Source organism: Panthera tigris, chromosome C1 (genome assembly GCF_018350195.1).
Source record: "Panthera tigris isolate Pti1 chromosome C1, P.tigris_Pti1_mat1.1, whole genome shotgun sequence".
In the NCBI taxonomy this organism is placed as follows: domain Eukaryota; kingdom Metazoa; phylum Chordata; class Mammalia; order Carnivora; family Felidae; genus Panthera; species Panthera tigris.
In genome coordinates, this window is record NC_056667.1 from 85,418,624 (window position 1) to 85,444,076 (window position 25,453).

The 25,453-nt window shown below is 40.2% G+C and overlaps 1 protein-coding gene across 1 annotated transcript; it reads right to left on the reverse strand.

Moving 5' to 3' along the window:
- Positions 1-3,430: 3,430 nt before the first annotated feature.
- EXTL2 (exostosin like glycosyltransferase 2) lies at positions 3,431-25,428 on the reverse strand. The gene is made up of 6 exons (XM_007093625.3): positions 25,183-25,428; positions 24,508-24,672; positions 22,070-22,147; positions 9,111-9,538; positions 8,397-8,467; positions 3,431-5,515 (listed from the first exon to the last, which is right to left on the reverse strand). Exons 3-6 carry the CDS (start codon positions 22,072-22,074, stop codon positions 5,027-5,029), a joined length of 993 nt encoding a protein of 330 aa, XP_007093687.1. The 5' UTR covers positions 22,075-22,147; positions 24,508-24,672; positions 25,183-25,428; the 3' UTR covers positions 3,431-5,026.
- Positions 25,429-25,453: the final 25 nt, after the last annotated feature.

Below are 25,453 nucleotides of genomic sequence, written 5' to 3' on the forward strand. Positions count from 1 at the left end.
GACTTTCTCTAACTAGAGAGGTGTTATTAAAATATACACTGTATTATGTAATATTGCCGGGTAGTGATTCAGAAATAGGTATTTGTCTATAGGTCCTTCCCAGAGACTGAAGCTCCGTTTCTTCAGATGGGAAAATGAAGACACAAAATGTGGATCAGAAAGAAAAAGCGGGCAGAAATAAACCTGAACCAGAAAAATTTCTGGCTTTTCCATCAGATTTGGGATAACAGAATTATGCACCAGATGTCTTATCAGTAATAGAAGTATGTTCCCTGACCCCTTAGTTTTCTGTTCCAATAGGCACTGTTATACAGGATAAAACCGCAACATTGAAACTTGCGCTGTGATGAAGTATGTGCTATACAGATAAATTACCTAATATTCTATAATAGAATGTCAAGCACATTTTCCCTCAACTTCAGCACTATTGGCATTTTGTGACACTTAACCCTTTGTGTTGGGGGCTGTTGCTGCATCCTCACTAGAAGCCAGTAGCATGCCTGGAATTGTAACAACCAAAATGTCTCCAAACACTGCTGTGTGACCCCTGCGGGGGTGGATGGTAAAATCAGACCAAGTTAAGAACCGCTGCTGTAAATTAAAGCTGCCTCCTTTAGGTTTAACTACTTAAAATATTCTGTTCAAGAATTTCATTCTTTTTCTTTTCAAATAAAATATTGACGTATGAAAAGAAAGCATGGAGTCATTGCTAGTTTAGATAAATACTTCATCTAAATATTCTGTTCTGAGCCAGAGTTAATAAAATGGTTTCCTTAAATTGTTTCCAGTACTTGAATAGTCACTCTTGGTTCTTTATGCTCTAAGGCATAATTTTGACACAGCTAACTCATGACCAGGTTTCTTGAACTCTTGGCCAAGTTGCTCTTCCTTTATCTGTAATGGCTTTTTAAAAAAGTCTCATGTTTTCCTGATGCTATGAAGTTCTCTCTACACATTATGCCCTAATGTGCAGATTAAGTGGAGCCAGGACTCAGTGCGTGTTTCCAAAATGTATCAAATGTTTGCATTTCATCTACAGTAAGTATGTTTTTGAAAACTTTGGGTTTTATATTGAGAGAGCCTTTATGAAAGAAGAAAAGGAGGAACAGGGGCACCTGGGTGGCTCAGTCGGTTGAGCATCCAACTTCAGCTCAGGTCCTGATCTCACAGCCACGTGCATGGGCTTATGAGCCCCGTGTCAGACTCTGTGCTGACAGCTCAGAGCCTGGAGCCTGGTTCAGATTCTGTCTCCCTCTCTCCCTGTCCCTTCCCTGGCTCACACTCTGTCTCTGTCTCTGTCTCTTTCTCAAAAATAAATAAACATTAAATTTTTTTTTTCAAAAAGGAGGAATGGAAGGGAGGAGGGAGGGAGGAGAGAGAGAGAGAGAGAGAGAGAGAGAGAGAGAGAGAGAGAGAGAACACGAAATCGGAGGAACTCTTGCAGAATAAACACTGGTTTATGAAAAAGCACGGGGTAGGGGATGATCACCTCTCACCATTGAAGCCCTAGCAGCCAGTGAGATTTGGCACCTCCCTGTCCTTCCTCCAACACAGCATGATCCTCCACTCCATTCCCTCCTCCCCATTCCCTCTACCTCCTGTCCTCCCTGCCTGCATCCATAAGTGTGCATGAGTGTGCACACATTAGCATGCACACACACCTTTGGGTCAAAACCTTGGGTCTTCCCAAGAGGAACAAGTGTGAGCATTTTTTCTGTTGTTGCTCCCAAATTTTTTCTTGCTGGGACCAGCAAAGGGTCAGAAATTCCTTGTCTATACTTCAAGCCTGAGAGCAAAGAGTTTCTAGACTCACTTCAAAGTTTCCTAATGCTTACACTGCCTTTGAATCTTTTATTTGACAGTTGACTGCCTGCTTCTCAGCCTTAACAGAGTTCTTAATATAGCCAAGTCCTTCCAAATCCTGCAACATTCATGTGTTTTGTACACAGAAAAAGGAAAGGAAACTTTAAATGGTATGCAGTGTTGGGAAGTCTGACAGGAAACAGGTACCCTCAGATGTGATACTAATAGTGAGTTATGGAAATGCTTCTGGAAGGATATAGCAATATGTATCAAAAACTCGAAAAACACACATACCTTGTAGATCCAGGTATTGAAGTTCTTGGCCTTATTATAAAGGAATCATTATAGATGTGCTCAAAGGCAAGGGCACTTACCCAAATATTGTTATAATATTAAGAAGTCAAACAAAATTGTAGTATCATTGATTATATAAATTATAGTTTATCCATCTAATGAAATGCCAAATAAATTATGCTCTTAAAATATATGCCTAGGAAAGTCAGGAGGAATAGACACAAACATGTTTAGCCATTGTTAATGTCGTGGTGTGCTTGTAATTTCTTCTTGACGCTGTTCTGAATAAGCCGAAATTGCCAGTGAATAAGTGGTGTTTAAAATTTTTTTTTAAATGTTTATTTATTTTTGAGAGAGACAGAGACAGAATGTGAGTGGGTTAGGGGCAGAGAGAGAGACACACACAGAATCCTAAGCAGGCTCCAGGCTCTGAGCTGTCAGCACAGAGCCCGACGCGGGGCTTGAACCCACAGACTGTGAGATCATGACCTGAGCCGAAGTCAGAGGCTCGACCGACTGAGCCATCCAGGCGCCCCTGAGTAGGTGGTGTTTTAAGAATAAGAAAGAAGGCATTTGAAATAAAGAAAATGACATGAAAATTTCCTTGGTTGTCTGCCCATTGTTATGTAGAAATAATTTCTTGAATATCTCACCTGGTGTGTCCAGGGGCCTAATACCTAGGTGGTGAGTTGTAGAATTAACTGCACTTACTATCAATAACACACCCCAACAGCTTTCATTTATTGATCATTTAAGATGGGCAAAGCATTCTCCTATATTTATACAAGCTATCTCCTTTACTTCTCAAAACAACCCCCTCGGTAGATATTACTCTCATTTTTGCAGATGAGGAAACCGATGCTCCAGGAAGTTAAGTAAACGTGAGACTAAGGAAGGATTTGAATCCAAGCACTCTCCTGGCACCCTTCGCCTCTGAGCTACCTTGTTTTCCTCATGCAGTTTCAAACCCGAGCATCCTCTCTTCTCCCGATCATGTGGAGCCAGAGGTGCCCAGAGAAAAAGAGTTTTAGAATTCCAGCCACAACGCAAGGGTGCCTGTATCAGAGACTGACCTTCGCTTTGTTATCATATTTGCTCTATAATGCCTGAAAAGCATGACATGATTAACTTATGTGATGCCTCCGACAAGTTTGAGAACACAAAATGGGAAATAAAATCTGGGAATATTTTCCCACTGAAGAATCTCCCCCCACCCCGCTCCCCCTAGAGAATGTAGCTAATGCCTCTGCGTTACCCTGAACAATATATTAGAACATTTAGCAATTGTAAAAATACCGACCACAAAAATGTGAGTCTGCTTAATTAACAGAACATCTTCACGGTAGAAGTTGATTTTATTTATCTGCCAGTGGAATCCCAAGAGGCAAAAAAATCACTACCAAGGTTGACCAAAGCAGATAATGAACATTATAGATTTTTAGTGAGGTTCTGAGTTCTACTGGCTTTATCTGACTGCATTAAGACACATACACATGCCAAGGTAAAGAAACAACATGTACTGAACTGATTGCACAAAGACTTCATTGTTGGAACATTAACCATGATTATAACAATGTTTTCACAGCTTTGCAATTGTGAGAATATAATGACATTATGGGAGAAGAAGGGGGAAGAAGAAGAGGAGGTGATGAAGCTTAATTAAATATTCCTTGCTACTAGTATGAACAAGGACCCAAACACGGACACTGTGTGGAACACAGATACTAATTCACGCAACAGAGTGAGCAATTCAACAATTTACTGATGCAGACTCTGTATAAAATTCCTCTGCTATGATTCAGTTCTCTTATTTTTTTCCTGCATCCATGTAATCAAAATTTCATCATGATGAATGGTGCCTCGAGTCTTTTTTGGGGGGAAATTAAAAGCAGCAGCAGCAGCAGCAGCTCTGAATACAAGAAATTAACTTTGTGTATAATACACGTAACTTCAGTATCCATGAGGTAAACTATGCCCTAACAGCAAATATCTCTTGACACCAAGGGTTTTAACTTTTGCCAGTTCCTAATTAAAGCATTCTTTTAGAAGATTATTTTAGAAGTTTCTTAAACAACAATGCATGGTTTATGTAAAATATAAGAATCAATGTATACTCTCAAGGTCAGATTCAGGGCCAAAATGCACTACCTGAATCTAGTAACACATTTACTCCTTGCTGCATATAGGTTGCACATGAGAAACACAGGCTGCAATTTTCTGTGATCCATGCAGTAAATGTTCACAAAAACCAAGTGATCAATGAGACATCCTTCAGCTACTAAAATGAACACTTCCAGTCACAACAGACTTATCAATGAAAATAAAAGCAGTGATTGATGCATCGAAACCATGCCAGGCCGAGTTAGTGCTGGAAAGACCACAATGAAAGCATGGTAGTCATGAGTTTTCTACTTGTTTTTATAAGGGATTGAGATTATCCTCGCCTCACATGGCTTTTCTCTACACCACAGGCTTTTGCTAACGAGGCATCTCAGGCTTCAAATGAAAACAATCATCCTTTAATGAAAAAGCTGAGAAATGCTTCTCTGGAGTTTCTGATCCTGGAGACAACTTGCAATAGGTCCTTAAGGCAAATGCCATGAGTCAACGAAATTGTAGAAGTCTAGAAGTCTCAGAATGTAAACATTAAAATCGCTGGCCAAGGAGTTCTCTCTGCGGATGAAAACTCCTCACAAGAAGACCTATCTAGAGAGTACCAGCTTCTTGGCTTTTGAAGTTCATGTGACTTTTATGTCCTAGAAGCACTGTACATTTTCTCCCTTGTAGAGACTTCTGTAGTAGATAAAAGTTCATGATGTTGCTTAAAAAAACAAAAACAAAAACAAACAAAAAAACCACACCAATTGTAGCGCAGAGAAGATACTCAAATACAAAGCAGTTTTGAGGTTTGATTTTGTTCGTTTTACTCTCATATTTTACTTTTGTGGTTGGCATATGGAAAACCAAACTGAGAAATCATAATGTTGGAGTATTTTAAAGGCATGCTATCATAGATATCAACAAGCTTATTTATACAATAAGATCTCTGCAGGAAGTGCTCAGCTCGATGCCACATTCCAGGATAGCCCCCGTTGGTTTCTTTTTCTAGATTGCCCATGTTTACAGGTTTCACGAATACCCCTGAAGTCTTCCCAGTGTGTTTGGCAATGATAAAATTCATGGCAATATCATCACAGTTTTGGGTTTCATCTATCAAGGCATGGACAGCTGCAGGTTGCCTCTGAAAGAGGTCAAGGTATTTGCTATTGAAGAATGAGGCTCCAATCAGCACCAAAGAGTACTGGTCACCATTTCCAAACCCCGGTGTTTGCAGTTCAAAACCTCCATAACTGTAGATACCTGATGAAGTAGAGACATGCTTTCTAGGAACAAATCCTACAATTTGATCAGGAAATTGCTGAAAAGATGGAAAAAAGAACAATTAAGGGTGGCATTTCTTTAGAGCAGACATGGTAAAAAAGGCAATTATTTATTACAGAGAGAATTGAACTGATTTATCAACTTCATTTTATTCCTGGTTTCTACATCTCAATTTCATCTGACTCCAGGCAACTTGATAAATCTATGTCGTGATCAGTTGTAGGTCAAATTCCATCACAACCCAAATACCTAACAAAATTTCTAATCTTACAAATGTTCTCTTAATTCAAATGATATCTGATATTAATAAATTCTAGTCACCAAGGAGTCTGGTTCTTTAAAGTTTGCTGCAGGAGAAGCTGACTGTATGAGTGCTATTCATTATAGCAGATAAAAAGATACAGTGTGATTATTTTGAAAAATGGTTTTAATCTCTTAGGAGTACATAAAATTATGGATCTACATGTATGATTCTACTGTTTTTCCATGTTGATTTCAATGTTTTTGAAAGTCACTGTTGATCTTAAACAATGCTATATTTTTCTCCCTTTCAGCTTGGGTGTTTCCTTTTTAAAAATATGAGAAAAAAAAATATGAGGTGTCTGGGTGGCTCAGTTGGTTAAGTGCCCGACTCCTGACTTTGGCTCAGGTCATGATCTCACAGTTAGTGAGTTCAAGCTCTGCCTTGGGCTCTGCACTGACAGTGTGGAGCCTGCTTGGGATTCTCTCTCTGTCTCTCCCCTGCTTGCTCTCTCTCTCTCAAAATGGATAAACTTTAAAAAAAAAATACAAGGAAAAATATATAACGAGATGTCATCAGGATCTTTGAAGAAAAGATAGCAGTAAAATAATAATATTAAGATGAGAGTAACTAAAAATAAAACAAAAATCACCAAACCAGAGAAAACCAGTGAAGCATGGAAAAGAAGTAAGAATTTATAGAGTTAAAAGGTTTAGTTCAATCTCATAAGTAATTTGTATTTCACTCACTTACTGAACAGACATTAAACAAGGGACACACACACACACACACAAATCAGGTGGGTTAATTCCCATTTCAAAAACTGCATAGTCCGGGGAGGACATGATCCAGATATGTGAACAAAGGATTCCCATACTACGAGATGCTTGTACACACAGTTGGGCAAACCTCTTGGAAGCACCGAGGACAGGGTGACAGCTGTATTGCTGGGAGGCAAAGGGGAACAGGGGGTCAAAAATAAAGGACAGGAGGCTTCAGAGAGGATGTGCTATTTACCTAATCTAGGAGGATGAGTGAAGTTCCACAGATGACCAGAGGAGGAAAAGTCACAGCACTAAGCAGATAAATACAAAGGCCTGATAGATGTCCGTCCCAGCTTTGCCTGCCTCTCTCGCTCACATCACTACACCATTCAGGGCACTGATGGGACTGACTTTGGGAGTCGGGTTACCTTGGGCAATGGATTGAAACTGTTCTTGCTTGTTCTTCTATGAAGAAAACCTAAAAATCATATTTATCCATCTTTAATTATGGTTTACTTGGATTGTTCTAAGTAACCATGGTTCTATTTACCCCGACCCCAGACATTTTAGGTAAATTGATGTTCTACCTGAAATAGAAATTTCACAGCTGGAGTGTTACATTAGAATTTTTTGCCTAAAGAGCTTTTATTTACAAGGCTGGAAAAAGTGCTGATGGGGGAAAAAAAAAACTTGTTGATCAGTATACTCAGCATGAATTTTGAAACAGAAGTTTTGAGAGCAGTGGTATCTACAGAGTACTGTGACCACTTACCATTAATACCTAATGTTCTTATATCCCAAGTAGCTAATTAAGGAGAGGTACTATAGTGCAAATTAGACCAGTACTGGGTAGCACAGTGTTTAATTATTTGACACAGCTCAGATTATTGGTATGCGGTTTGTTCTGGTTTCAGGTAACTGTACTGCAACTTGTTCTGTTCTGAAGTTTGTTTATTTTGAGTGAGAGAGAGATTGAGAGAGAGAGAGAGAGAGAGCATACACGTGTGCATGGGGAGGGGGGCAGAGAGAAAGGGAAAGTGAGAATCCCAGTCAGGCTCCATGCTATCAGTGTAGAGCTCCATGAGGGCTCTCTCTTGTGAACTGTGACATCATAACCTGAGCCAAAATTAAGAGTTGGATGCTTAATCAACTGAGCCACCCACGTGCCCCAAAGATTTTGGATACTACATGGTACTTTTATTTATTTATTTATTTTAAGTAGGCTCCATGCCCCATGTGGGGCTTGAACTCATGACCCTGAAGTCAAGAGTCGCATGCTCTACCAACTGAGGCGGCCGGGTGCCCCTGAACTGCAACTTGTAAAAGCCAACTACTATTAATTAACACATATTCACGAGCAAAGAGTTTTTTTTACAGAATGACAAGCAATTTATGCCTGTTTATTCCAGCTATGATTGAGGAAAAGACCTACATAAACAAATAAATAAAATGGCCACCACAATGATGCACTGGAATTTCTGTTATCACTAATTTCTAAAAAGGGGTTCCAGAATTAGGATTAAATTTTGTCGGTGTAAAGTGCTTTCTTTTAAAGCAAGTTATATACAATATTAATACAGAGATACACTTCTCTTTTGAGATACAGATCTGTGGCCTTGTAGAAAATGTCCCTCGATTCCAGTCTTGGCTATATCAGATAGTTTCCTCATTGTTCTCTGGAAAGTAGTTCCAGCTCTTCTCCCCAATATACCAAATATAAATCAAATACAGATAAAAGATAACTTAACTTGCAGGTTGGCTTAACTGAACACAAGAAATCTTGATTACCATGCACCAAACTTTTCTTTTAGATAAATAGTGTCTACACTGTTTGAGGTGACTCCCACATTAATCCACCCTACCCTGGGTAGACCTTCATGCTGAGGAGTTCGTAAAGGAAACAGCAACATTACCTGCCAAACCGAGAAAGCAAAGACAAGGTCTTGGGCACTAATTAGTGTGTCATCATCTACCATTAACACAGCTGAAACAAGAGAGAGACAAATTTGAATCCAACAGTTTGGAAATGAAAACAAAACTAGTATAACACAATGGTGTCTAGATAGATCATTCAAAGGAATACTTTTCTGGACAAAATAAGTAAACAAGAAATGTATTCCTGGAGACATTTGTCTTGTAGAAAAAGTGTGTGTTTGAATTGTAATTGATTTCATAATTGCCTGACCGGGAAATGATCATGCAGTTATCAACCACTATCCTAGAAACGAATGATCACGCAAATAAACAAGACTGGGGGTCTTTCAAGCAAATTGCAATGCTCAAAAAACTGCTCTGAATGGGAGGAAAAGGGAGGTGGCAAAGAAATACATTAAGCATAAGCTGAATGCCATTTTACTACTTTCTCCGATACAATATGTAATTATAGTGTATCTTCTTTCACAACATTAACCTCTTTGTCACTGTTGCAAGACGTGTGATTTCTTCCCAAGGAAACTGCTTCTTGACATCTTGAAAATTGGCCCTTAAGTTTTTCAAAGTGTTTTCTTTTGATTAAATTTTCCTACTTTCTCAGCATAATTAGCACAGAAGGCTGGAAATACACATGCCTGCCTCCCAGCTCCGGTTAGCTGCAGCCCTCGCTGGCTAAGAACCCAGCTGCAACTCACCATTGGTTTCCAGTTCAGGAAAGACCTGGAGTCGATTTCTCATCCTGTTTGTTGTCTGTGGTTTGAAGATCACAGGGACGGGGTGAGGCCCTAGAGAATTCCATAACTCATCCGGTCCCTTCTCCCCAATGTTGTTCCACACCACGATCACTTTATGCAGGTGTGGCACTGCCTGATAATGATTTAGAAGTCTCAGTAAGAGGTCTGTTCTGTTGTATGTCTGCATTATCAGAGTAAAGGAATCCAGGGTGGACTTGCCCGGGGATTTTATTTCCCTACGCAGAGTGAGCATCTTGTCTTCTTTAATATTTGGAAGTAAAGTGGTCAGAGCCCCAGCTACCAGCAGCAGCACAAGGATGGCCACCAAAGAGAAACGAAGCACTCGAATCCCCATCACTCTTCCAGGAAGTTTGCAGATGTGGCAGCACCTGGAATAGAAATGGAAATAAAATACAGAGTGTTAGCATTCTTACTGGTTCCCAGGTTTTTGTTTTTGTTTTGTTTCTTTTTGAGAGAGAGAGAGGGCACACAAGTGAACAGGGGAGGGGAAGAGACACACAGGGAAAGAGAGACAGAGAGAACCCCCAAGCAAGCCCCATGTTCTCAGCGCAGAGCCCAATGTGGGGCTTGAACCTGAGAACAATAAGACCATGACTTGAGCCAAAATCAAGAGTCAGAGGTTTAACCGACTGAGCCACCCAGGTGCCCCTTTGTTTTTGCTTTTTTAAGGAGGACAGAAGTTAACTTTATTTTAGTTGATTAAAAATTTTTTTAATGCTTATTTATTTTTGAGCGAGAGAGACAGAGCATGAGCAAGGGAGAGGCAGAGAGACAGGGAGACACAGAATCTGAAGCAGACTCCAGGCTCTGAGCTGTCAGCACAGAGCCAGATATGGGGCTTGAACTCACAAACCACGAGATCATGACCTGAGCCAAAGTCGGATGCTTAATTGATTGAGCCACCCAAGCGCCCCTATTTTAGTTGATTTAAATTCACAGTTCTCCTGGCCTCTTAAAGGTAAAAATAAAAGGTACAGTGAACAAACCTCCTGGGCCTGTTTGCTTTGCAGTTATGGACAAAAGATCATCTACATAGAAGCCCAAAGAATTAAGCAGTGCCTTCAAAACTTGGTCTTCCTTTTAATGTGAAATATTTGGAACTGAGATTATTTTTTCAAATGGGATTACATTTCTCTTAGTAGTGTACTAATTCTTTAAACAGCTTTACTGAGATATCTTTGACATAAAAATTGTATATATTTAAAGTGTACAATGTGATGTTCTGATATGTGTATACTGCTGACCCTTGAAGAATACAGGTTTGAACCACATGGGTCCACTTAGAATGTGGAGTTTATTCAATAAATATAGTAAAGTACTTTCAATGGACTGTCTCTTCCTTATGATTTTCTTAACATTTCCTTTCTTTTGGCTTACTTTATTGTAAGAATACAATATATAATACATATACAAAATATGTGTTAATCTACTGTTTATATTATGGGTAAAGCTTCCGGTCACCAGTACGCTATTATTTGTTAAGTTTGGGGGTAGTTGAAAGTTACATGTGTATTTTCGACTGTGCAGGGTGTTGGTGCTCCTACCCTCACATTGTTTAAGGGTCAATTATACTTCAGTGCACACATTTAAACTTACTTTTGGTAGCAAGTTTTTTCGAAATGAAATCATTTGCAGAACCCTAATATAAGAAACAGATGATAATGGTAGTAGCAGCAGCAACAAACAATTATAGTGGGCTTACTACTTATCAGGTCCTGTACTAAGAGCTGCACATGTCATAATATGTACGTATTCACTCAATCAAATAAATAAACAGTTATAAGCACTTACTGTGCCAGGCACTGTTTTAGGTTCTGTGGATACAGTAATGGATAAGATGGACAAAGTCTCTGCTGTTAGACGGAGAGGAAGCAGTAGAGAGGGGCAGACAAAAAGTAAACTCAAAGATAATTTAGAATAGTGGTAATGAAGAGAATAAATCAGAGTGGCATAAGCAAGGACCAGATTATCGGGGATCTTATCAGCTGATGAAGGAATATAGATTTGTTTTTAAACGTTTATTTATTTATTTATTTTTACATTTTTTTCAACATTTATTTTTGAGAGACAGATCATGAGTGGGAGAGGGGCAGAGAGAGAGGAAGACACAGAATCTGTAGCAGGCTCCAGGCTCCCAGCTGTCAGCATGGAGCTAGACACGGGGCTCGAATCCACGAACCATGAGATCATGAACTGAACCGAAGTCAGATGTTTAACTGACTAAACCAACCAGGAGCCCCTAAACGTTTCTTTTGAGAGAGAGAGAGAGAGAGAGAGAGAGAGAGAGACAGCGCGAGCACAAGCAGGGGAGGGGCAGAGAGAGAGGGAGACACAGAATCCAAAGCAGGCTCCAGGCTGACTGCTCAGCATGGGGCTTGAACTCATGAACCATGAGATCATGCCCTGAGCTGAAGTCGGACACTTAACTGACTGAGCCACCCAGGCGGCCCTAGAGTTTATTCTAATTGAGATGGAAAGCCATTATAGGGTTCTGATCAGGAGAGTGACAGGATCTAGTTTATTTTTTACTGTAGCCTGGGTTAAATATCTTTCTCAATATTACATAGCAACTAAGAAATGGATGTGGGATCTACACCTGGGCAAATCTGCTGCCAGAGCAGGCTGTTCATCATTATGAGCTAGGAATATACTGCTGAATTTCAATTCGGGTTGAAGTCGGGGAGGGCTTTGGAGCTTCCAAATCACCCTGTCTCACAGTACACGAGGGTCAGGAGGTACTGTAATCAGCTATGTACTCCCCTATCCCTCATGGTACCTGAAGGATGTGCTTAAGGTGGCTACAGAATAGTAGGTGAACCCCTGATTCATGTGGCCTGGACACTCATTGGCCAAACACGTCTGTCTGCTCAGACCTCTCATTTGCTTACATCAGAAAAGGCTGAATCTCACAAGCAGTTTTACAGAGATGTGGAGCTTTGATTTCCTAGCCTCCAATACAGTTTCACTCTGACCCCTGCCGCCTCCTTTGGGAGCACTGCTGACTTTCAGTTTTTGCTGTTTCGTATTCTTCTATTTCTGCTTCTGATTCCAGACTTCCCTTACTTCTCCACAAGCCTCCATAAGCCTGTGAGGGAAGTCCTTACTGTGCATTTTGGCAGCTGAGCCTTCCTATACATCTTAGCATATATCCTAGATCCATTTGACTGCTCTGTTCAAGTACAAAAGCCAGAAAATGAGGAAAACAGATATTCCTTTAAAGGACTGAAAACAAAAATCAACCAGACATTTCTAAATACTTAAAAAATTCCTTTAAGAAAAACATAGATTTTAGAACCGCAAAGAATGAGGTATCATTATTCTTGATGACTTTAATGGATCCATAGTCTACCCTTATTATATTTTGGTACAATTTCTCTTCTTAGGCTATACAATAAATGAATACTCTCATCCATTCCACAATACAGACAAATATGATAAAGCTAGAAGAGACTTCTTACTGCTCCCTCACAGCTGTGGTACGCTAACTCTACCAAGCCACTGTCGCTGTCCTTCTCTGTGTAACACTGCCTCCGTACAGTTGGGTTTTTGTTTTTTTGTTTGTTTTTGGTTGTCTCCATCTCCTTAGAAAAGTACAGTGTTTGTGGATACCTAAGCTCTTGACTTCACACCCTGTGGTTTAACTCAGCATGTGCAGCCACACTACCATTCCACAGGCAATCCTGACACTGTGGTGTAAATCTTCCCATCCTACAGATTAGATTCTCAACGAAATCTCACTTTAGTTTCCAAGTGATGTTCAGTCAACCTTTTGTTTTTCATTAAGATTTAGCAGCGGTGGAATTCAAAGGACAATCCCATTCTCGTGATCTTGTTTCATGCGGTAGAGTGTTTTCTAATTGTAGAAACGATTTATATATAGTTCAGCAAGGACACAGAGAGACCACATAGTCCATGCCTTTAACATCTCCCTTTGAAGTTTATGAGACTGGGGAATGGGGAATGGAGAATTTCAAGGGGGGTGGGGAGGGGCATACGCTCCATGATTGTACAGTGGGCGGAGGCATGTGCAAGCAAAGAAAGAGGTTATTCATAAGATCAGGGGGATGGTCATTGTCATTCAGCAGCTCTCACTTTTCAATAGTCCAGATCTGTAAAGCAATGTTACCTTGTAGTAACCTTTACAGAGATTTTTCAAAGATACTCTCTCCAGGACCTTCTCTGCAGCCTGTTCTGTTAAGAAAAGCAATTTTGTGTTTCTCCTTTTATCATGGCCTCACTCAAGAGATGAATAAAATGAATTTACTTTTGAAATAACCTTAGCTTTACTATGATTATTTCTTCAAGGACAGTAATTTAAGGCTTTAGAATACAATGTTTTCATTACATGCACCCTCTTACTAAAACACATACTATTAAAGTAGTCAACCAAAAACCATTATGAATTAATAATCTTGGTCCAAAGGCCTTGAAAATCCTTCTAATATATTGAATCAAAAGCAGGTCTCATAAAACATATTTTCAGTTCTGCATAAAAACGGCTAGCTATAAACAATGAGAGCGAAGAATCATCCAGCAACTGCATTAAAATATACCCTGATTAAAATCTTTGTGTTCATTTTCCACAGCTGACGAGGAATAGCATATTGTAAAACTTACACAGAAGTGTTTCTAGCTTCTGAAGTAGACACATAACTACCTGGTGTTTTAGTCTAGAAAAAGTAATGAAAATTAATTACTGTAGCCTGCTATAAATATACATTGTCAAAGACACTCATGAGTATTTCACTTTTGTCTAGACTTTCAAGCAGGATTTATCTCCATGCCCATCATAGAAATTTCCTCAGATAACTTCTAATCCCCTATTTTACCTGTATCAAAATGTTGTGGGAGATATGAATAATTTATCTTTAGAAATACAGTGTAAATATTTCATGTGGTATTTATTAAACAATGCAACCCAATAAGCTAATGTAAGATTTTTAGTCTGTCTAGAAAAGCAAGAACTTCAGGGGCGCCTGGGTGGCTCAGTCAGTTAAGCATCCGCCTTCAACTCAGGTCAGGATCTCGCGGTCCCTGAGTTCGAGCCCTGCGTCGGGCTCTGGGCTGATGGCTGGGAGCCTGGAGCCTGCTTCCGATTCTGTGTCTCCCTCTCTCTCTGCCCCTCCCCCATTCATGCTCTGTCTCTCTCTGTCTCAAAAATAAATAAACGTTAAAAAAAAATTTTTAAAAAAGAAAAGCAAGAACTTCATAGACCGCAGTGCAAGTGGCACGTGTGTGCTTGGAGAACAGGTGGAGTCTGGAGCCCCACTGCAGGCCCACCAGAAACAGTTCCGGATCCGTTCGGAGAGGAACGAGGAATTCACTGGCTATCTGGATTCCAGTTTATGGCCTTCTTCTGTTCTTTTTCTAGAGAAATAACTTATCATCTAATTCACAGCTTTGAGCTTTGAACAGGAGATACGAGAAAGAACACATCTGGATGGTCTACATCTTCTGTGCAAAGAACCAAGAAGGTACCTCCTAGCTCTCTTGCCCTCAATTCCTACACCTTCTTCTTAGATTTTTTTATTTTTTTTTAATGCCTGTATAGATTTACTGACACCTTGTCTCATTCTAAAAAGGATCTGACAGCTCTTAGACTATTCCTCCTCTGCCTTTCTCCCATCCATGACTACAGATTAAATGTGACCTTAATAAACACGGTAAATGTCAGCATAACACAACAAAAAGTCCTCCTCTTCTCCTGATTATCTGAAAAATCAAAGATTCCCAAATGGTATTTTTTTGCACATATGTTGTTAGTTCTTCATAGGTAGAGAGCACATCCGTTTGGTTATTTTCATATTGTTATTCTAGCATCTTCTACACCAGGAATTTTCAGCTGGGGATGACTTTGTTCTCCAGGTGACATGTGGCAAAGACCAGAGACATTTTTGACTGTCAGGACTGGGGAGGAGATGCTATCGAGTGGGAAGATGTCACAGTTGCCGCTAAACATCCCGCAATGGACAGGACACCCCTCCAAAGGGAAGAATTATCCAGCCTAACATGCCAATATTGCTGAGGTTGAAAAACCCTGCTCTACATATATTTTACCTAACAAGACCTACTTGAACATGATTGGGGGAAGGAGCGCTAGCCAAGTGGCCTCTGAAAACCCCAATGCTTTGGTTATGAACCATAAGTGATAAAGCCATGGCTCCAAAGCTGCCCCAATATTTATATGCTTTACTGCACAAACACATAAACTCAGAAAGCCGAAAGAGAGCTCAGAGCTCTCCTAAGTCAACTTCCCTATTTCATTAAGAACCCAAGGTTCAGCATAAGGGACTTGCCTAGGTTCATGCAGCTGCATGCGGCACACCAGCAGCAGAACCAGGGCAAGAATCTAGATCTCCTGATGGCACAGTCCGTGGTGACCCTTTCCACTGTGTTATGGTAAATTCTGCAATCATGTATCAAAAAATCAGTATGCAAGACTGTCACTGTCTGTAAGATAATATAAAAACTCGTACTTAGTATGCTGGAGTATTTTTTTCCAACGTAAGATTTATTTCCAGGGCGCCTGGGTGGCTCAGTCAGTTAAGCATCCGACTTCACCTCAGGTCACGATCTCGTGGATTGTGGGTTTGAGCCCTGTGTCGGGCTCTGCGCTGACAGCTCCGAGCCTGAAGCCTGCTTCAGATTCTGGGTCTCCCTCTTTCTCTGCACCCTCCCCTGCTCGCACTCTGCCTCTCTCTCTCTGTCAAAAATAAATAAACTTCAAAAAAAAAACAAACCAACAAAAACAAAACAAAAAGATTTATTTCCTATACCATAAATTTCACACACTTAAAGTACAACTGACTTTCAAACAACACAGGGATTAGGAGCACCAACCACTCCACCCTGCACAAAAATCCACGTATGACTTTTAACCGCCCCCACCCCCAAGACATAACTACTAGTAGCCTACTAAGAAGCCTTAGTGATAACATGAACAGTTGATTAACACATATTTTGAATGTTATCTGTAATATAGACTGCATTCTTACCATGACGTTAGCCAGACAGAAGGAAATGTTATTAAGAAAATCATCAGGAAGAGAAAACCCATTTATAGCACCGTACCGTATTTATTGAAAAATATCTGCGTGAAAGTGGACCCGTGCAGTTCAAACCCATGTTGTTCAAAGGGTCAACTAAAAGGTTCAGTGGCTTTCAGTATATTCACAGAATTGTGCAACCACTGCCACAATCTAACTTTAAAACATTTTCAACACCCCCAAAAGAAACTCCAGACCCCTCCATTAGCAGTCGCTCGACATTCTCCTTTTCCCCAACCTCCCCGCCAGCAGCAGGCAACCACTAATCTACTTGATCACCATAGATTTGCCTCGCCTGGACGTCGCATATAAATGGAATCGTACAGTACATCACCTTTGTGTCTGGCTTCACTCAGCATAATGTTTTCAAGGTTCACCCATGTCATAGTATACATCAGGACCTCATTCATTCATTTTTTTTATTGCCATGTAACATTCCATTCCCGTACAGATAGAACACATTTTGTTTACCTGTTTATCAGTTGCTGGACACTCGGGTTATTTCCAGTTTGCTATTATGAATAATGCTGCTCTGAACGTTCATGGACAGGTTTTTATGTGAACATGTTTCCATTTTTCTTGGGTATATACTTAGCAGTGGAGCTGTAGGGTCACTATGTCAGAATCTTAAAAAAAAATTTTTTTTTAACATTTATTTATTTTTGAGAGAGAGAGGGAGAATGTTGGTGAGTGGGATAGGGCTAGAAAGAGGGAAACAGAGGATCTGAAGCAGGTTCTGCACAGTGAGCACAGAGCCCAATGTGTGCCTCGAACTCATGAACTGTGAGATCATGACCTGAGCCAAAATCAAGAGTCGGGTATTTAACCGACTGAGCCACCCAGGTGCCCCAGAAATTGTTTAATATCTGAGAATTGAACAGCTTTTGGAAGAGTATTATTTGAACCTTTAAAAAAAAAATCTCTTAAATGTAGGTAGAAGAGTAAGAAAGTAAGTAACACATAGTTTATAAAGCAACAGTTGCACATTCTCTAATGCGTGTCTCTAAATGGACCAGGAAATTTGAATTGTCAAAAACCCACTATTCAGTGCGATATTTACTTATATCATCTACCAAAATTCCTTAGAAGGAAGGCTGCTAAATGTTGAATGAATAATTCTTTTCTCAGGGCCAGTTCCTTCAGACTGAAAAGGCAACAATTATCCAGACAGAAGATGAAAACAAATATGCCAGAGCATAGTATGAACAAAGATTAGTTATGTCCTCTGACTCAGAAAGTAGAAACGCAGTGAGCAGCCTGACGTACATTGAGAAGCTGTCATTTTCATTTTGATGCCACAGATGGCAGAGGAGCAATAATTATTCTGCCATTTCACTACTAGATTTGCCTCATATTGTACAGATTGTATTCTCCTCTGGTTCATCCTCCAAAATATGTACTTGCCTAAAAACTGATGATTATAGAATATAGATGCTCAGAAAAGGGCCGGCGGCTGCCAAGAGATAAAATCATTTCCAAAGTGGAATGCAGAAGCCAATTCAGAACCTGGGCTTTCCTTCCATGAACATGTGAGAGGGGTTGGAAGAGGCGGCTATGATGCAACTGATGAGCAGCCTCTGACCAGGTTCATGGTCACATGGACACATATTGCTCAATCTGAGGCAAATTCCAAAAGGACTCTTCTCTTATGATATCCGACAGTCAGTGTGCTGGCTTTGTTGGTACATGCTATTTTCACTACCTACAAAGCCCTTCCTGGTCCCCACCTGACAAACTTCTACTCCCGTCTGTCCCCTGCCAACTATCTTTCAAAAATCCTGTCCCCTGCGAAGGTTCCTCTCAAGCTCTCCAAATCTCAGTGCTCCTGGGAACTGAGAACACACTGTCACAAGGCTTTGTTTCCAGGTATTATGACCACGGGCTATGCTCCCTCTGGAGTGTGACATTATCTAGAGGGCAGTTTCTGTTAGTCTCTGTAATCCACAACAGCGCCTGGCCCATTTCAGTAAGTGCTTCCAACTCTTTATGGTTAAATGACATGGGGGAATCTATGTTTAAATTGTCTTCAACAACACAATGGATAAGAAATGCCTGAAACTAACAGAATGAACTTAAATTAAATGTAAACAAAGGCCCCATTAAGCCTATACAGTACCCAAGAAAGCCTTCCCTATGTAAAAAACCTGGGTCATCCCCCATTTGGCAACTAGAACAGCCAGGTACAAAATGTGGTCTCAAGCACAAGCCACCTTTCTACCATCAGTTCTGGGACCAAGCTACCTGATAAATACAAGATGTCCCACAACTCTCATTTCTCCCTCCCATCTTTTCAAAGATATTCTGCATTGAAATACCTTTGCACATTCTTGTTTCCACGGAAGCTCTAGGAGAAGACCCGATTTGCCTTGGGGGAGTCATCACTCGTTAGATAAGATCACCCTTGTGAATTTCCCCAAACCTTTAGGGACTAACAAAAATCAGAAGCTATATGACTCCATCTGGCAGGCACTATACATGATTAACCAACAGACAATACAATCTTACCTAGCTGAGAAATGAAAATTTAGTTTCGATTCAGAAACTGACAAAAAAACAACAACAACAAAAAAACCCTTAGACTTCAGGACAATTGGCAGAAAAAGAAAACTAAGTGAGAACACTGCCCCCAAGTGCCATTCACTATTGCCCAGAGTAAGCCTCTTGCATTACAATTTCGAGCCACGCAAACGAGAATTTACTTCATGGCAAAACATAGAATGCTAGCAATAGTACATGAAGGTCACTTTTCTTCAGAAGTCTTTTCCAGGTGCTCTACGGTATCCTGGGAAGTTTGGCTGTTAGTATTTTCCCCATATTCAAGACACTCATTCTTTTCACTGCTATTTTTTTAAGTGCCATACCGCTTTTCTCATCCTTTTCCAACTTTTTTTAATGTTTATTCATTTTTGCAAGACAGAGAGAGACAGCACAAGCAGGGGTGGGGCGGAGGGGGGCGGGGGGACACAGAATCTGAAGCAGGCTCCAGGCTCTGAGCTGTCAGCACAGAGCCCGACATGGGGCTTGAACTCATGAACCATGAGATCATGACCTGAGCCGAAGTCAGATGCTCAACCGACGGAGCCACCCAGGCGCCCCTCCTTTACCAACTTCTATTCTCTGCTTCCTAAATGACTTTCCCTCACTTTTCCTCCTGAAGAACCCATCTGTTCTTACAAGGCTCTTCTTAATGCCCATTACTTTCTTCATAGGTCTAAATACATCAAAATAAGTTAAGTTATTTTGTGTTATTAATAAATATTCTGTATTTAGGAATAGGAAAAACTGGAGTGGGAATAGACTTATAGTCATAATAAATGATAAAAGTGTCCACAGTGTCCGATTCATCTTGTGATCATGCTGTATTTATGATCAATGGTACAGTGTTCTGAATGGACCATTCAGATGACCACAATCTAGATCACCTGTGTCATGGACTGGCTGCTAGCATGAACATGATTAGTCTTTTTTTATATTCACAGTCTAACTGCCGACATATATAAGATCCCTGACAGCCAATTTAAAGCCTGTCTTTTAGAAGGCTTAGTCCTGCAGTCACTTCATTCTGAAACTGTAGTTCTGAAACAGACGTGCTAAAGCAGATTGATAAAGAGCTACCTTTACTGCAAGACCACATTTGAATAGATAGATGCTGCAGCTACAGGTCATTTCTCACTACAAGCTGTAAGCAAAGAATTTCTGTACTGGGTACACTGAAGATCAAGTCCTCCTGTCGGCAGCCTGGCTGAGTGAGCCATTCTGAGCCATTTTATAGGTAAATCAAGGTTGAGTGAATACCAAGGGCAGCATTTAAAACAGGGACAACAGCCAATAAGTACCTGTGTTTCCATTTCCCTCTCCAATCCTACCCCATATCCATAGCAAAGGTTGCCCAAGAGTCCTGGCATTTTTTTTTTTCCTCCTAAGCCTCTACAAAAGCATCATACTCCTTTTTAATACTTCCTCAGACAGCTACTGTCAATTAACTGGATTTACTTAATCATCACTCATTTAAGAGGACATAATATATAAATGTTATGTGTAAAGTTTTTTTAAAAGTACTGCCTCCTTTAATCGAGCCATTTGTTAGGGAGGCAGACAGCGAGGTCCTCTCTACCCTCAAAGTGCACAGGTTATGCTAGATAAAATTATGCTAGATAAAAGTTTGTTTTAGCCTTGCAGCCTTCACCCGGAACTGCCAATTAATTGTAGCTATGATGAAGATGATGATGATGATGATGTTTGGAGATGACCAATTCCATGGACATGTATTAGGGTCAGGAGCAGGAATGGCTTTATTTCTAAGAGGAACATCCACAACTTGTAAGGATCCAAGGAGTCAATGCATCCTAAGAAGAAAGCCTAGAAATAGAAAAGCATTTTTAGCTCAGTACAGTGCCATGCAAAATTAGTTCCAGAAATGGGTCAAAAAGAAACCAAGTACATCTGCAAATGTATTACTTTTACCATTCTAGGATAAGAGAGCTTTTCATTTGAACTTCTGTTTCAGTCACAGGAAAATGGAGGGAAGGCAAGACTGTCAGGCAACAGATCTCTGGAATATTCTATGGAACCTTCTTTCTGTTACAAAATACTGGTTTTCAGCAATAAACTCACATTCCAAAATAGCTCTCTAAGAGAAACAGATTTCATACGTATGAATTATAATTCATAAGTAGTTTCAGATATCAAACCTAACATCAAAGCAATCCTAATTCATATAAACTTTCTAACATTATTAGAGGAAGTCCGAAATACCATGGTAAATATTCATCAGTCAACATTTACAGGCCCCTCCCACCTGCACCAGACCGTCAGACCCTAGGGATGGTAGTGCCCAGACCACCCAGTCCCTGCCCTCAGGGAGCTCAGCAACAGTAATGAAAATCGGCAGACCTCTGCCTTCTGTGTGCTACAGAATATCTCAAATCGGCAACGTTTCAAACTTTAGAGAAGGAAATTAAAACGTATCCACCCCCATTTTGTAGATGGGATAGCTAAGACTGAGCACGTTAAATGATTTTCCCTGAGCACAGTAGGTCCCACCAAACTCCAAACCTCACACGTGAGTCACTTTGTATTTTCAGTGTCCTCTGCACAGTCTCTTATCTTCAGCTTTGTTCTAGTACCAGAGTATTTCAACTATATGGGTATTGGCTTTATTCTGTAAGCTGAACTATTTCAATGGATAAGACTAAAAAGAGGCCTTACAGTATTTTCTAGTATATGTGCTGCCGAAGCGAGCACCCTTACAGTATTTTCTAACAGACTCTGGCTCAAGTAAGAACTTTCATTTCCAAGGAAACAAGAGTACCTCTATAGGAAATCATTTTTCTCAGATAAAAATATTGGTACTACACTCATGTTCACAGCAGCATTACTCACAACAGTCAAAAGGTGGAAGCAATCCAATATCCATTAACAGAAGAATGGATAAACAAAATGTGTTATATACATACAGTGAAATATTATTTAGCCTGTAAGAGGAAGGAAATTCTAACACATGCTACACCATGGATGAATCTTGAGGATATTATGCTAAGTGAAATAAACCAGTCACAAAAAGACAAATACAACATGATTCCACTTATATGAGGTATCTAGAGTAGTTAAATTCATACAGATAAAAAGTAGAATGGTGGTTGCCAGGGGCTGGGGGAAGGAGGAAATGGGCAGTTGGTTAATGATACAGAGTTTCAGTTCTGCAAGATGAAAAAGTTCTGGAGATTGGTTGCTCAACAATGTAAATATACTTAACACTACTAAACTATACACTTGAAAACGGATAAGATAGCAAATATTATGTGTACTCTACCACAATAAAAAAAAAAAAACAAAAAAAATACTGGTACTTACCTCATTATGGTAAAGTTTTAATTTTTTAAAAATTTCCTTTATGGCTTCTGTAATTGATAGGAACAGGATCTCTTGGCACTATTAGGGGAAATCAAAGAATTTTCTGTGATGTTTTTGTCAGTCATCAGGAGATTTTTAAAACTGCTTTCAATGCCATTGTCGATAGGCTTCAAATTATTTTTAGAAATTAAAATTAGGTGTTCTGTGTTTTAAAAGTTACACTTAGGGGCATTCACTTTTGAATGTACCTTCTCTGTAAAGAGAGCTTTCCTACTATTCTTACTTTCGAATCTTATATTCTAATAAACTTTTGTCTGATGCTCAAAAAATAGATAAATAAATAAATAAATAAATAAATAAATAAATATTTAGGCAGTGAGATAGACAATGTCTTCCTGTGAGGTTGCAGCTAATGCTGCTATATTCTTGTCTTCATCTTTGGGACGTATGCAGAGGCAGAAAAAAAAATCACATCATCCTATCTAATGGGTTTGCACAACTGAAGCCTATATGCCATATATATGTGCCATGGAGCAAAACCATGGAATGCAATTTGCACTTATGCTTGATTTCTAGATTTTTAAGAATCTGTAGTTTTATACACCATCACAGTTTCTTTTTTCACTCGAGGTTCACAGGGCATTCAATTTGAAGCATCTAAAAAAGCATGGGGTCTAAATCGGGCTGCAGATAAATGCCAGGGTTGATCACTGAGGAATGACGGATGGCATCCTTCCTATTCCTTACTGACAACTGTCTGAAAGGAGCTGGAACCCTGACTGGAGATAAGCGTCTGCCCCTTTATTCTCTCTGCTTTCATCTCTCACAGTCCTCAATCACATGTCTGAGAAGCTGGGGGCTTTCTCTGTTGCTTAGTGCAATGCAATTAATTAGTGGAAGAAGATCTAAACAAATGTTCAAAAGTGCAGGATAGGAATCTACTTATTAGTTTTAAATGTTCATTACTATATCTATTTTATAACCTTAAAAACCCATTTAATCTTTTAAGACATGAAGGCATTAAGAATTATGGTTGGAGTCTTTCAAAATCCTGCCTCTGTAATGACCACCTGCATTGAGCTGAAGAATCATTTTTTGGTTTTCTGAAATAATGTTCCTTCATGATACAAGTTATTGAAGGGACAATAGGATGGCTGGGACAAAATGCTTGATACATACCAAAAGACTCTCTGAGTGACAGTTGTGTCCCTTTGCTACACCAAGGGCATACCTTGTACATATATTAAACATCAGACAATTCTAAAATCCTAGACTGATTTGCCTGCCACTCTCTCTCCTCACATCAGCTTCTTCTTCCCAAAAAATTCTTCTGGGGAAAGAACTTTTGACTTAATTGGCTTTTTAATTGTTTCCCTCCAACTGTCTTGTGTCCAGCACAGAGCCTAGCAGATAGCAGACAATAAATGCTGAATGAAAGAAACTAACTTTAACTTTGATAGGACAATATATATTGGTCAACATATATAGAAGAAATATTTCAAGTGACAAAAGAACTGAGACACAAACATTTCCCACTCCTAGAACTTTCCCTGATTTAACTAGTGTCCAGTTTGTATTTCCAACAAAATGACTTTAGTATTGAAGTTGGTAATGATGCCATCCAAGACTGAAAGATGTGAAGTAGGACTGTCACTTTTTGAAGGGAGAAGGCCCTCACGGGAATATCTGTATCCTTCCGGGTGGGGAGTGGGGCAATTGGGGAGTCCCAGGAAACCATTGTTTCCTGAATCAAACTGAAATCAAACTTCAATTTCTCCAACTTGTATTTGAAAGGGATATGCAGATTTCTCCATAAACCAGCTGAGAAATTTCTTATTTGTAGCAATATAGGATAAAATGCAGAATTTATTTTCAAAGGCAGAATACGAAAACACAGGCTCAAATTGCATCTGACCTTGATGAATTAAGAGAACACTGGAAATCAGTTACTGAAAGCTGGTTATTTGCATACATCTCCCCCTCCTCTCCCCACTTGATCATATTGAAATAAAGCCGTTTGGAGAAAAACCCAATTACCATGGAAATACTTATCTTTAGCCTAGTTTGCACCCACTTAATGTTTCCCCAGCAGTGCAGTAGAATAAAATTCAAAGTCTATGGCTAGTATAAAAGCTTCCTAAAAAATATATGTAAATTCTACTGATTAAGAATATTTCTATGTTTAAGTTAAAATAATGAAATATATGTCCAAAAAGGCAAAGAGAAAATACTCTTTCCAGAACTTAATTTCTGGAACCTAGATGTTTTACACAGCAATTTTAATTAACATGAACACTGAATAAAATTACATTTTCAAAAATAAAGCCAACGAATCCCTATCTCACTCACGCACAAAGTTCCAAGAACCAGAGCAAAACATGCATATATCCTTACTGCAAAAATTTTTTTACCACAAAAGCATTTTGCTATTTCCTTACCTCGAGTGCAGACGATTGCAGTGTGGACAGCAGATTTACTTGCTTGCAGCCTGGTTCTCATAGAACGGAAGGGGCCTCTCGCTTGCTCATTTTTTGTTTTTGTTTTTGTTTTTTTCTAAACCCAGCAGCGTGCATCCACCCAGCCTCATTCGCTGGATTGATAACCTGGAAAAAACACCGCCCGCAAAGTGAGCGCCTGAAGCAGGGGACAGTCCCCGGGTGGCCGCCCCTCCCTTTCGGTGACGCTCCACTTCCTGTTAGACTAAAAGGCAGTTCCCAAGAAGCTCGGTTTTGTAGTTTCTAGCCCACTTCCAAAAGCCAGCCCTCCTTTCTCGCATTTCTTCCCCAAGGTAACAACTTTTAATCATTCACGTGATGGACCACCTGACCTCACCCAACCAAACAATTTTCCGGAAAGGCGCCCGCAGGAAGGTTCCAACCACTGTGGGTGACTGGGGCAGGCCCGAGGGCTCGTCTCCTTGCGCCCCGCGAGCCCTCGCATCCCACCGACCGGCCAGCTCCTCCAGCATTTCCCTCAAATGCGCAGGGCGGCTCTGACAAGAATTACAGCCGCGGCTGCGGCCCTCAGGATGACCTGGAAGTGAAGAGGGACCTGCACGAACTCGAATTTCGGGTGGTTCGCGGGCTGAGATTGTCCGGGAAGCAATGCCTTACCCAAACCTCAATTCCAACACGGTCTCCTAGGAGTTTCCTTTAAAGGGCGTCTTCTGATACATTTAACATTCTTTAGAAAGACATTTATTGATTGCTTCCTACTTGGCAGTATGGAAGGTCAGGCGCTGTTTGGGGGGACCGGATTACTAGGATTTGGGTGCCCCAGAGTTCACCCAGCAAAACTATCACGCTTCCTGCGGGCTGGCAGCAACGCGTTCTGGGTTTTAAAGCACTGCTACCTAAAGCACCGGGACTTAGTTAAGAGGGGGCA